Consider the following 13,633-nt stretch of genomic DNA (forward strand, 5'->3'; position numbering starts at 1 on the left):
AAATTCCAGGCATACGGCACAACCCTATCTTGAATTCTATTTACTTACTTCTTTAGATCCTCAGCATCGGCGTGGCCTTCCGGCAGGCTTGTAATCCCACGGCCGTACGTGGTACCACCATGAAGATGAAATTGCAGATATGAAACATCAGGCTCACCTTCCCGACTTTGGAATTTTGCATGCAAACTGTACAATCTAATAAAGCTTCCAACCTTGAAATATGTAAAACAGTTATTTCAGAAGGTAAAATAAAACTCGTTTTTATCTATAAGAGAGAGTTAAGGAAGATGATGCCGTGCAACTAGACTGCACTGTGCCAGAGACAACTTTTCTGAACATGTTGTCTCCTTTTTAGCATACAAATTGCTTTCATAACTTTTTGTTCAAAACCAGCATGTCAATAAAATAAAATACCACATGAGTTTATATCGCACCACCCTTTAGAAAATGAACTCAAAATAGCTTACAAAAAAGGAACGTAAAATACATTAGCACGCCATAAAACAGTTCAAATTACTAAAATTGATTTTGCATGTTAAAACCAGGAGCAGGATAAAACAACTCAGTATAAAAACAGGGGTGCAGAATTTTCACCCCACAGTAGATGGTCGGTTAAACAAAATAAAAGCTCACCTAAAACTTAAAGGAGAAAGGATAAGATTCACAGCCAGGGTGCAATAGAAAAGGCCCTGTCTTTTATGTATCTAGCAGCAGTCTGCAAAATTTTCATTCAACTTCCTTCTCTCAAGTCAGCTTCCAACAGTTCCTATAGGAACCCATGGGCCTCTAGTTGTTGTTGGACAAGCAAGGCCAATGGTCAGGGGTGGTGTCTAGCAAACATTTATTAATTAACTGGAGGTGTTTATTTATTGTTGTGGTGGATTCTTAGTCACCTAAATGAAGGTGAATATCCCCCTTTTTCTTTTATCACCATGCCAAGGGATCTCTCTCAAAGCTATTGCTGCTTCCTTTAACATCCATTAGATGGTGTTAATGTATCACAGACATTTCCTGCATTTCAGTGAGAGCAGAACGCCCTGCCTCGCAGAGATAAAACCACATAAAAATTAGGACGCTTGGATTTTGAGCAACTGGCCTTTTTTACTCCAAAATCCTACTTTATGGACAATTCCTGCGGTTGAACAAAATAAATATCCTTAAAGGGTGATCTTTATAGCTACCGGGCAGGCCTTGAAAATGGAAGTTTGCAGCAATGTTATTAAAGCACATCTTATGGCAGCATAACTCAAAGAGAGAGGTTTGCCTCTATCAAAATCTATGTCTCTGAGGCAAAGAACCATGCAATTAGTTCCATGTGTATAAGGGGATGCAAACTAAATGTAGCATTTCCCCCTTGTGGCATGCAAACATCTCTAGAAGCCAAGGGGGATTTCTTAAGCAGTTTGGCATAGGTTTCTGTCACTCAATAGGGCGAGGGAGGTTGAAATCCTACTGACCCATGATAGAGATAATCTCCCTGAAACTTTTGGGTTTTGCAGGATAAGCTGCAGGAGTTGTAGCTCAGCAACATCTGATCATCCTCAGACAACAGGTCCAACAGTTAGGATGGGCACTGTAATTCAACCAAATTGGTAGTGGTAGGGGGCATCATGTTCGCTCCCCAGGCCAAGTAATCCTCTGGACCCTAGTCTATAAAACTTCATTCATTCATTCAAAGCATTTGTATCACACTCTTCAGCAAGAAAGGCTTACACATCAATTTAACTGGTAACCACCAACTAGTGCAATCTAAAAAGTCACAGCCCAGAAAAAGGGGAGAGAAGGGAAGATGAAATCAAGCAAACTTATGTTACCAGGGTTCTCAACCGGGGTGGAAGCAGACTGCTCAAAGTTCTAAAAACAGGCCTGGTTGGGCCCTTGAGAAAAGGCTTGGTTGCTCTGCCCTCCTTTAGGGGTCTGCAGCAGGAGGTTGTTGCTCTTACAGGGTGGGGACTTGGCCTTCTGGAGCCTAACTGGAATCTGCTGGCCTGGCTTCTCTTTACTTTTTTCCAGGAGATGGATAAGTAATTGAAGAGCTTCTTTAATCACATCCAGCACTCCATTTTAATGCCTCCCCTTTTTTAAATAGTAGAGGCCCCACAACAAAAACTGCTTTTGAAGCTCCACTTAGTTTCGGAAGATACTTGCTGTGCAACATTGAGAATTCACAACTATGAAAGAATAATTGTTCAAACTATAAAATAATAAAATTATATTTTATTTCTAATAGAAATATATGTTTTGTATGTATCTTTTTTGCTATGTCTTGTTTAAGTCTAATTAAGCAAAGCTGATGCAATCAGATTTTTTTAAAAATATGTTCACAATCTCATAACATAGCCCAGCAAATGAGCAGAGGCTGTAGTCATGTAACAGTATGTGCAATATAAGAATTTTCCGTTGGAGGGCAGCATTGTATACCTCTGGTTTGTAAAGAGCAAATTCTAATCATGAGTCTGCATACACCCACACACACAAAAGCAAGCTAGTTTTATGTTTAAACATCCATATAAAAATTGGGTTGGATGCAAAGACAATAACCACCAGTGCTATTCCGCAAATGCTTGCACAAATGCCAGGCAGAAGAGTTAGCTCAGGTTGTTACTACAGTTACATTAAGCGGGATGTCAAACAAAATTTGGCAGTGTGGAGTATACTTGCCAGGATCGCTGCTCCAGCCAGCCAGCCAGCAATGTCCTCTTTGGTTGAAGCCAAAAAGGGGGAACCCATGCACGCAAAACAGTTGAAGGACTGAGCGCAGTCAGTGGGCATGGAATGGCCTCAGACCATTGCAGGGTGAGTGAGGAATGGATGCTTTAGTTGAGATTCCTGCCTTTCAGGAAGTTGGCCCAGATGGCCATTCCAACCCTACAATTCTATGATAATATTGTGCAATCTCCACATTTAGAACCAGCAGGACACAGCTGAATTCCCATGGAGGTTGTCTGGTGCCTTCTCTCTCATTTTGTACTATGCCATGCCCGATGTTGCATTAGGGCCAAGTCCCCACTGCAGCTATTTTGTGAGTGGAGCCCACAACATTTTCTGAAAATTCAAAATGGCCCTGCTGGTCCAAAAAGACTGGAGAGGTCTTCCAGATGCAATGGACCACAAATCTAATCACCTTTGACTACTGGCCTTGCTGTCTGGGGTGGGTCTGGGAAGGTGTTGGCTACAAGCGGCCTTTACCAATGATACATAAATACTAACGTCTGTATACAGCATGAGCATATGCTGAAGCATGGTCTACAATTACTAAAACAAATAAGTATTATTCTGGGGCACAGCATATCCAGGTGCCATGCAACACGAGGCTGGGAAACATACAAGACCTGAAATGTAAATATAGCCATCAATACCACTAACCTATTTTCATCAGTAGCAAATAAAAAGCAGCAACATAATTTTCCATTCAAGTAGCATGCAATTTAGTGAAATTAAAGTTTTGTATTGCATTCAAGGGGGAAAATATGCAGTGTTTTAAGACAAACTGCTGTTGGCAGGAACACAGCGATATAAATTTCACACTCTGCTGTTATTAAGTGAAACATAATGTACTTCCACCACCCAGTTTCCCCATGTTTTCTGCTTCTTATGTGCCTTCACACTGAGTACCAAGTTTTCAAATATGTATCATTTAAAAATAAAATTAAACATGTCATTTTCATACAGACGTCGCTATTGTCTTTGTGGCAGCAAGAAAGCACAAAGCAGATTTATACGTTAAACCACCATTTCCAAACTCCAGCTGTTACTGCAAAAATGAACATGATGCTATTGAATAGAGTCACCTGCCATTTGACCAACAATTTACACAGCAACTCAACCCTGAAGAAATTTCAAATGCTGAAAAGAGGTTAAAAACCACACCTATGGCTGTGGCCTTTGTTCAGGAAAACAGTTTAGCATGTATATTCCAGTGTGGAAAAGCAACACAAAAGTATGACAGAGGCTTGCTACCATGGCAAGAACCATGTCCCATTCCCAGAAGAAGCAGAAAAAGCTGGAGGGAGCAGAAACACTGCTTCCTGCTAAATGAAGCAATAAGTAAGATGTCTGGCATAAGCAATTGGTATAGCTCACTGGTGCTGATGCACACATCCTGTACTGAACATTAGATTCTGGCACTGGAAAGGGAAGTAAAGTAAGACCTTGGTTCTTGAACTTAATCTGTTCCGGACATCCATTCGACTCCTGAAACCGTTCGAAAACAAACGCGCGGCTTCCAATTGGCTGCAGGAGCTTCCTGCATTCAAGTGGAAGCTGCGTCGGATGTTCAGCTTCTGAAAAACGTTTGCAAACCAGAACACTTACTTCCGGGTTTGTGGCATTCGGCAACTAAGCCGTTCGAGAATCAAGGTATTACTGTACTGAGCTTGGCAGCTGCAAATGTTTGCTATCTTTATGCCCGCCTGCCCCACTATGAAAATTCTAGTGCTGCTTTTACAAAAAGGTTTAAAAACCTAAATGGCACAAATTGAAAGAAAGAAATACAAGATAAAGCTGTTTTAGATTTTAAACAAACTCAAGAACAGGGCTGAAACGCTGCAGTAACAACCTGGGCCATGTTTGAATTTTGGTCATTTAAAGTTTATGATTTTTCTATTTCCTTCTGAGGAAACTAAATAGTTCAGTGAAATGAGGTTTGTAGCCAGCATCCCGTTAAAGTTTTGTTCTATTTTAGGTTCTAATTTTTTCCTTAAGCTTTTTGATTTTTATTATTTAGTTGATTTCCACAAGATAATATTTCTAGTCGATTACTTCTCGTTTCAGGGATTTTCACGGTATTTCGTTTGTTTTGTGCAATTTCTCAATTCCGCGACTGTCTTTTTTCTATTGATTATTATTCGCCTGCCCCACTATGGCTTGAGCCCTGTTCCCTAACAGTGACATTGTGTCGGGGCCCTGAGGAGTTGCAGACAAATGAAAAAGGCAGCGCTGCAGCCCTCTGGCTCTTTTCAGCAACAGGCTCTAAAGTTCTTGCATGCTCCTGCCCAGTAACCCTAATGGGGGTGATGCAGTTGCCAAGATGATGCCAGGGGAGATTTTGGCAAGGTGGCACTGCCAGAGCCTACTGGGGCAGCTTTCCTAAGGCCCTGGGAGAAGAGAGGACAGAGAAAGGAAGCAAATGGCTTTTCTGTGGGCTGTATAATTTCTATCCCTTCCAGCGTTCTCTGTCCATGTTTGGAATTATTACTGTAGTAGTAGTAATAACAATAACGATAATAATAATAATAATAGAATTTATATACCGCCCTATACCTGGAGGTCTCGGGGAATTCTTAATACAGAGCTCTGACATGGTGAGCACAATGTATAGTGAGAAGCATCTTATCATTAAGTTGTAAGGAAAGTCTGTACATAGGAAGTATTTATATGGAACAACCAGTTGGGGGGCCCATTCAAATATCAATAAAAGACTTCTGTGGCTCATCCAACAACTGCATCAAGGGGACCTCATGCAAGTGAGACTGGGCCTTCAAGGCGCCCTCTCACAGGCAATTCTAACTAACAGAGGTGTCAAACAAGGATGTATACTGGCACCCTTCCAATTTAATTACTATATAAATAATCCCTGATATTGCATCCCCTCCTTTTTTGCCCCCACCCTTGGGAATCGTAAAGTGCCAAATCTGCTCTACGCCGACGACTTCAATTTTGTTATCTCAGAACAAAATCAGATTTAAAAGGATGCTGGTTAAATTTGGACAGTTGTGCAAAAAAGAGCATCTACTTAAAATTAACTATGATAAAACCAAGGTCACTGTATTTGGCAAGAGAACTACCAAGTCCAGGTGAACTCTAGACGGTCACACCCTAGAACAAGTACCCAGATTTAAATATCTAGGATTACTTATCGATGAGAAGTTATCATGGAAACCACATCCGGAAGCAATTAATATCTGGTCATTCTACTGGGCAGCTATATAGGCTCTTCCATTCAAATGACGGGCAGCTAATCAACCCAGTTATTAAGAGCTTTGTCTCTAAAATCATAGCCCAAATGCTCTACGGGGCTGAGATATGGGGAACTGGTGTTAAATCTGAAATAGAGATCCCACAAAATAAATTTATGAGGCAGATTTGGGGGCTTCCCTGTGGGACACCAGCAGCCCACCTCAGAGCCAAGTTGGGCCTCCTCTCTCTTGCAGCCAGAATTGATCTAGCCTGTTTGACATACTGGCACAGGCTAAATGCAGCCAGAATTGATCTAGCTTATTTGACATACTGGCGCAGGCTAAATGCCTTCGAGGAGTATACTAAGCTCTGCAGGTTAGAGCAACTAAGTAAGGACAGGGGGCTGAGCACAAAATTGCCAAGATACACTTCAGCAACGTTAGTTAAAACTGTTCTCATTCCTTGAAAATTATCAATATTGCAAAGCCACTTAAGAAATGGTGGACTGCACATTCAAACAGTTATTAATGGCAGTTTTAATGAGCAATAGGCTTTTAAAGAGTATAAAAATATTGCTTATAATGGGGACTACAAATTAAACTATGTTTTATCTCATTTACAAGAAATAATTTAAAGTCACGGAAGACATTTCGCATATGTTCACAACTGCATGATACCACAGTATCTGGAATAAAGCTGCTTAATTAGGAGACCACTTATATGTGGCATATTAAAGCAATTAGTCTTTTGTGGGCGGGGGGTGGGCTAGAAGGTTTGACTTACTAGGAGGATTAAACAAGATAAAAGTACACAATTTAAATAAATATAGAGCTGGGTAGCTAGCTTCTGGTAAGATCACACACATAACGTAAAGCACTGCTGAGGACTTACCTTCAGTGATTTTGCCAACTGCACATGATTATCGTAAACGACAACATCCACTATCAGGTTTCTTAGTCGATGAATGAGAACACTGTCACCTTCAAGGTCATCTTCTGTAACAACCACCTTCCAATACGAAAAGGGACATTTTGTGCCATCCCATACCTGGTATGAAACAAAATTCATTCTCCTTTTAAAACTGGAACGTTTGTGTTATTTCTTTTTTGTTTTGTTTATCTGTTTTCTTTGTTTGGTTATTGAAAATTAATAAAAAGAATTAAAAAAAAACTGGAACTTTTTTATTTTTCCAGATTAAGGCTGCAATTCTAAGAACATTTGCTTTAAAAGGGTCGACCAAAGCCAACTGAGTTCACTTTGAACTAACTGTGCTTAGAATTACAAAATTGTGGAGAAGTAGGTTTTATTGGCCCTTCTGATCTCACTATCTTTTGTGAAGGTCATGAGGAGCTTTGAGATTCTGGCTTCACCAGATCTCACCCCAACTCACTGTGCTGAGGGTTGAAACAGTGTTGGCAACAGGGTGGAATCAGAGAAGGCTGCTGGCGTGTCTAGCAGAGATCTAAAAATGCTGGTGCAAGACTGGCCCCAAAGGATACATCTTGCACTTTCCTGGTTTTTCTGGACCAAGATTACACAAAGACTTGACTAATTGATCATTTTTCTTTAGTTTGAAAGTGAAATATAAATGGTTTTAAATAATGAATGAATCACCTATTCAAGTAGCATTTCTCAAAATGTGATAAGCTCCTAAAATATTAATATTCCTGGGAAACCCAGCCAGATGAGTGGGGTATAAATAAAACAACAACAACAACAACAACAAAAATAATTGCTAGTATTGCTATTGTAACATTCCTCATAGAATAAATATCTGGATCTTCTGAGTCATAAAGTCATGAAGACCAACAATCCAAATAATGGACATCATCTGGTTATGATACCACACTTGATCTTAACCAAAAGGCAAAGAAACAGTGTCATGATGTGAACATTCTGCCCAATCAAAAAGATGCATGTATGTGCTGTCTGTGAACACAGACCTTAAGTGCTCCCTTCCATGCGTGTGTGGGAAATCTCCCTATTTTCAACTTCTGACTGAAGGCCCTTGTGTGGTTCATGAGGGTCTTATTTCTAGGTTACAAGATGATTGTACAGGAAAGAATTTTGGTGGCGAGAACTTCCAGTGAACACATGGAAGGAAACACTTGGCCCTTAGGATCTCACCTTGAAAATGAAGCCAAAGAGATAACTAGAACATGCATAATATATACACAGAAAGGACCTGCAAAATATTTTTTCAACCACTTTTTTTTTATCTTGCTAGTGATAATTCCAGTTTTTAATAAGTTGCATTTTCAAAGGGAAGGGAAGGTCATCTCCTACCTAAGCATTACAATATTTCAATTTACCAGTTCAAACAAAGTGTGATAGGACTATCCAGCACTGTGATGCAACCAGACACAAGGAAAATAAGCTTTTAATCACATTACCTTCAGTTTGTATGTGAAGTAAAAATTAACTAATCGGGTTTCATGGGTTTCTCTGTCCCCCTGCCTCCAAAATTATTACCTCTTTTAGATAACTGTATTTATTTTCTGCTGTTTGTTCCTATGAATTTATTTACTTTTAAAAGTACATAAACCCCAGCAGTTAATAAATCCCTGGCTGCATCTTGTTTGATTTCCCCCCTTATTCATTGGAATGGTCATTTGTGAATTTCAGAATAAAAATATCCATTGACACAAATGTAATAGTACCCTAATAATCTAATCAATAGTAATCATTCAGCAAAGCAAAATTTCGGCCTCCCCTCCTCTGTACTTTACAACTTTTGGTTTGAAGAGCCAAGCACTGGATTCCTTTTTTAATTTATCTTTTACAGTGGTACCTCTGGTTGCAGACACGATCCATTCTGGGGTGCCATTTGCACCCTGAAAAGTTCGCAACCAGAGCAGTGCTTCTGTGCACGTGCGAAGTGCGATAGAGCGCTTTTGCACATGCACAAACTGCACAGAACGCTTCTGCGCATGTGTGAACCACGCAGAATGCTTCTGCGCGTGAGGCAAAACCCAGAAGTAAACATTTCCGGGTTTGCCGTGTTCTTAACCCGAAAAAACGCAACATGAAGCGTTCGTAAGAAGAGGTATGACCGTACTGAAATTTGCAAATGTATGCCCAAATAATGAGGCTGTCACCACTGAAAATGCTGGAATTTCTGCATGTGTCAGGTTAATGTTCCAAAACACAGAAACAGAGCACTGAATGTGGTCAGTCACCCACAGTGCAACATGCATCTGATGTTTTGTGGCATCTCATGGGAAAACTACATGTTACACGAGTCACGTGGCCTTCAAGTGCAATTTTAATTGCATGATCCAGTCTGCACTGGAAGACAAAGGGTTACTCCTATGTACCTCTCCTTACACCAGGGTTTCAATCTGGATCAATGCTTGCCCTCCCTACAAACTATTTGAAGAAGGGGGTGGTGGATGGGAGAGCGAATTGTTCTGCTCAAAAATTTCACACATTGAGTGGTAGCTCAGTGGCAGAGCACATGTGTTCCCTGCAGAAGATCTCAGGTTCAATTCCCACCATCTCCTTGCAGCACCAGGTAGGAGTCCTTACTGAAAACCTGGAGAGCTGCTGCCAGTCAGTGCAAACAAATACTACAGCTTCTTATAAAAAGGTAAAGGGTCCAGTCCAGGACTATTAGGTCCAGTCGTGACCGACTCTGGGGTTGCAGCGCTCATCTCGCTTTATTGGCCGAGGGAGCCGGCATACAGCTTCTGGGTCATGTGGCCAGTGTGACCAAGCCGCTTCTGGCGAACCAGAGCAGCGCACGGAAACGCCGTTTACCTTCCCGCCGGAGAGGTACCTATTTATCTACTTGCACTTTGACGTGCTTTCGAACTGCTAGGTTGGCAGGAGCAGGGACTGAGCAAGGGGAGCTCACCCCGTCGTGGGGATTTGAACCGCCGACCTTCTGATCAGCAAGTCCTAGGCTCAGTGGTTTAACCCACAGCGCCACCTTATTCATGTGTAAAGCATGGCTGGCTGAACTATTCCTCTTATGGTAGGGTTTGGGGAACCTTTTCTCAGTCCAAAGGTTGGATAAGAAACCAGCCATCCTTCTTCAGCTATTTTTGACAGGTGGTTAGGGGCTGCCCGCTTGTCCATCATGTGATGTCATTAGGCTGTCAGGCAATACCTTCAAAAGGGGCTTGCTGACAAAACCAATCAGCTGACTTGCACCAAAGCAAGGCCCTCTGAAGTTGTCTGTTTGCAGGTGAGGTTTGGATTCCAAGCCAAATTAGGCCTACAAGACAGAGGTTCACCACCATTTTCTTAGGGGCCAAGGATACGCCTCTCTAGAGGTCAGCTGAATCTCCATGCTCTTTCTCTTATTCCCTCTGCTCCTTGCCAAACATTCCCAGGACAGTTCGAAGGCATGAACTTGAAAGTTAAATGTGCAAAAACCACCAGATACATATAAACTTCCCATACCAATCTAACGACAGAGTTTCAACGTCAAGATCTGAATATAGCTCTAGCAGTGAAAAGTAAGCATTGTTTGGTTCTTGGCAGTGCTGCTAAGAAGGGATAAAACTTAATGTGCATTAGTTATAACATACTGCCTTTATACTAACATGAAAGAGCTTTTGAATTAACATATTTTTTGGAGAGCGGGGAGAGGAGCAAACCTTGAGAAGGTAGGAAGATCCATCAACTTTTGCTTTTCCTACAAGCTGGCAAGTGAGATCAAAATACATAGGCGGCTGGATTCCAGACAATTTTGCTACAACTGCAGAGTTTAAAAGATTAGATGCCACCCAAATGCGCAAGTCTTCTATTGTTTTTCTGTCTTCATCTGTAAATGTGAATAATTTGCTGGACGTTCGAGGAACCACTGGTGTTCCTACAGTGCCATCAAAGGTAAGTGCTGCAAATCCACTGCTGCTAATCCCTTGCAACTGCCCGCTGAACTCTTTGATCTAGGCAACAAGAACAAAAAGGCAACGCCGTCAGGAAAAATAAAAGTGTACTGCTTTTTTAACTCAGTGGGGGAAAAGCCAATATGTAGGATGATTATCACATGCATTTGAACTAATTATCGCAAATTACAAGATGAAAGACATGTACCGGCTTAGAAAGCAACGAACACCAGTCCATCCTTCTTTGAACACATTGTTTTGTAACAGGCATGTATTTGAAAAGTCTGACTCTCAACTTTCAAGATATGAGATCGGCAAAGCGCTCCGTTGCCCAACATTCTTGGGGTGCACCAAGTGGAATCCAACCCATGCAAACCAGAGGTTAGTCCCAAACGGGTGGTGACATAGGTGGCGCTGTGGTCTAAACCACTGAGCGTCTTGGGCTTGCAGATCAGAAGGTCGGCGGTTTGAATTCCAATGCCAGAGTGAGCTCCCGTTGCTCCGTCCCAGCTCCTGCCAACCTAGCAGTTTGAAAGCACACCAGAGCAAGTAGAGAAATAGGTACTGCCATGGAGGAAAGGTAAACGGTGTTTCCATGCACTCTGGCTTCCATCACGGTGTCCCATTGTGCCAGAATTGGTTTAGTCATGGTTTGGCCACATGACCCGGAAAGCTGTCTGTGGACAAACACCGGCTCCCTTGGCTTGAAAGCGAGATGAGCGCCGCAACACCAAAGTCGCCTTTGACCGGACTTAACATTTCAGGGGTCCTTTACTTTTTTAACTAGTCCCAACCTTAATTTGAACATATGTGACTCTAATGAAAACACTGCTAACTTATTTGGTGTGAACTCGTTGCAGTTTATTCAAGCTTCAAATGCATGGTAAGGAGTATTTTATGAAGGTCACTTGCTGGACAGTACAGAATGGTTGGGTGAGCTGGTCCCAAGCAAATGTGTGTCAATTACTAGGGGTGCCCAAGCGTCAGAAGCCTGACATTCCTGACTCAAACATGACCACTTTAATAAACAAATGATCAGAATATTTTAATTTTTCAAAAAAAGTATCAAAGATGATATTCAAAGAAACATAGCAGTTTTAAAATTAATTAACTCCTAGGTAAAGTAAACTAGGTAAACTCTCTCCCTTACTCCCAATCTCTGACATAGTTTAAAAAAGAAAACAAAAAGCAGCTTCTCTAACAAATATTGTGAAGCTGTGATAAATGGGTAGCTTCTGATTCTTCAGCTGACTTCAGCAATATATTCTATTACCGCTCAGGAGTGTATACTGACCAAGAAAAAGCAAAGTCTTGTTTCATCAGCTTTATGTATTTATTTGCAACAATAAGATTTGAAATAAATTGCCCCCTTCTGCTGCCTCCTGGTTCGAACTGGCTCTCTAGACACATGTGTAGAGCTACATCTCTTCTCCTCTCAAGTCGCTTGTCAAAACCCACTCAGAGTTTGCACAATTCCCTTACTGTAATTTTCTTTCCTGCCATCCCTACCCAAAGGAGCCCAGTGCCCTACTGAAATTAATAAGCATGACAGGGTAAAAGAGCATCTGCCTTGCATGCAGACGGTCTCATTTTATTTTTTCTTTATTAAATTTGTATACTGCCCTTCATCCATAGTTCTCAGGGCGGTTCACAGCATAGAAATGCAATATAAAAAACAGAAAATACATACAGTGGTGCCCCACAAGACGAACGCCTCGCAAGACGGAAAACCCGCTAGACGAAAGGGTTTTCCGTTTTGGAGGTGCTTCGCAAAACGAATTTCCCTATGGGCTTGCTTCGCAAGATGAAAATGTCTTGCGAGTTCCTGCGGGGTTTTTTCCCTTTCCCCCCCCCCCCTTTTCCTAAGCCGCTAAGCCGCTTATCAGCTGATTCGCTGATAAGCCACTTAACAGCTGATCGCTAAAAGCCGCTAAACCGCTAATAGCGCTAATCCGCTAAGCTGTCAATGGGCTTGCTTCGCAAGACGAGAAAACCGCTATACGGAGAGCCTCACGGAATGGATTAATTTCGTCTTGCGAGGCACCACTGTAATAAAAACAGGAACAAGAGAAAAGAATACCACCCCCCAACACATTTAAGAGGGTAGCGGATGTTAAGTTTTTGCCTGGCACCTAAATATGTATAATGAAAGTGCCAGCCAAATTTCAGGGAGAGCATTCCACAAATGGGGAGCCACTGCAGAAAAGGCCAGTTCTTGTGGTGCTATTCTCAGGATCTTCTGTGGAGGAGGCACACGAAGAAGGACCTCAGTGGATAACTGCAAGGTCCAGATCAGTTCCTATGGAGAGCAGTGGTCCTTGAGGTATTGCAGTCCTGAGCCATCTAAGGCTTCATAGTTCAGAACCAGCACTTTGAATTGGGACCGGGAACTAATTAGCAGCCAGTGCAGTTGAGCCAGGAACAGTGTATACCGTCTTGTCCTGGTGAGCAATGTCGTTGCTGAATTCTGTACTGGCTGAAGTTTCCGAACTGTCTTCAGAGGCAGCCATACGTATAATGCATTGCAGTAATCTAACCTAGCGGTTGGGACACGGGTGGCGCCGTGGGTTAAACCACAGGGTCTAGGACTTGCCGATCAGAAGGTCGGCGGTTCGAATCCCCACGACGGGGTAAGCTCCCATTGCTCGGTCCCTGCTCCTGCCAACCTAGCAGTTCGAAAGCACATCAAAGTGCAAGTAGATAAATAGGTACCGCTCTGGCGGGAAAGTAAATGGTGTTTCCGTGTGCTGCTCTGGTTCGCCAGAAGCGGCTTAGTCATGCTGGCCACATGACCAGGAAGCTGTACGCCGGCTCCCTTGGCCTATAGAGCGAGATGAGCGCGCAACCCCAGAGTCGTCTGCGACTGGACCTAATGGTCAGGGGTCCCTTTACCTTTACCC

The 13,633-nt window shown here is 42.2% G+C and overlaps 1 protein-coding gene across 4 annotated transcripts in view; it reads right to left on the reverse strand.

The window, feature by feature from the left end:
* Nucleotides 1-13,633, reverse strand: part of POT1 (protection of telomeres 1) — a 67,176-nt gene that overhangs the window by 15,819 nt on the left and 37,724 nt on the right. For all 4 annotated transcript variants that reach the window (XM_079994171.1, XM_079994170.1, XM_079994172.1 and 1 more), the window contains 3 exons: nucleotides 10,503-10,793; nucleotides 6,790-6,945; nucleotides 49-212 (listed from right to left, as the gene is read on the reverse strand). In XM_079994171.1, the coding sequence (XP_079850297.1) occupies nucleotides 49-212; nucleotides 6,790-6,945; nucleotides 10,503-10,793 (611 nt within the window). The remainder of the gene's footprint in view (nucleotides 1-48; nucleotides 213-6,789; nucleotides 6,946-10,502; nucleotides 10,794-13,633) is intronic.

The sequence above is a fragment of the Podarcis cretensis genome (assembly GCF_951804945.1).
Source record: "Podarcis cretensis genome assembly, chromosome: 10".
NCBI lineage: Eukaryota > Metazoa > Chordata > Lepidosauria > Squamata > Lacertidae > Podarcis > Podarcis cretensis.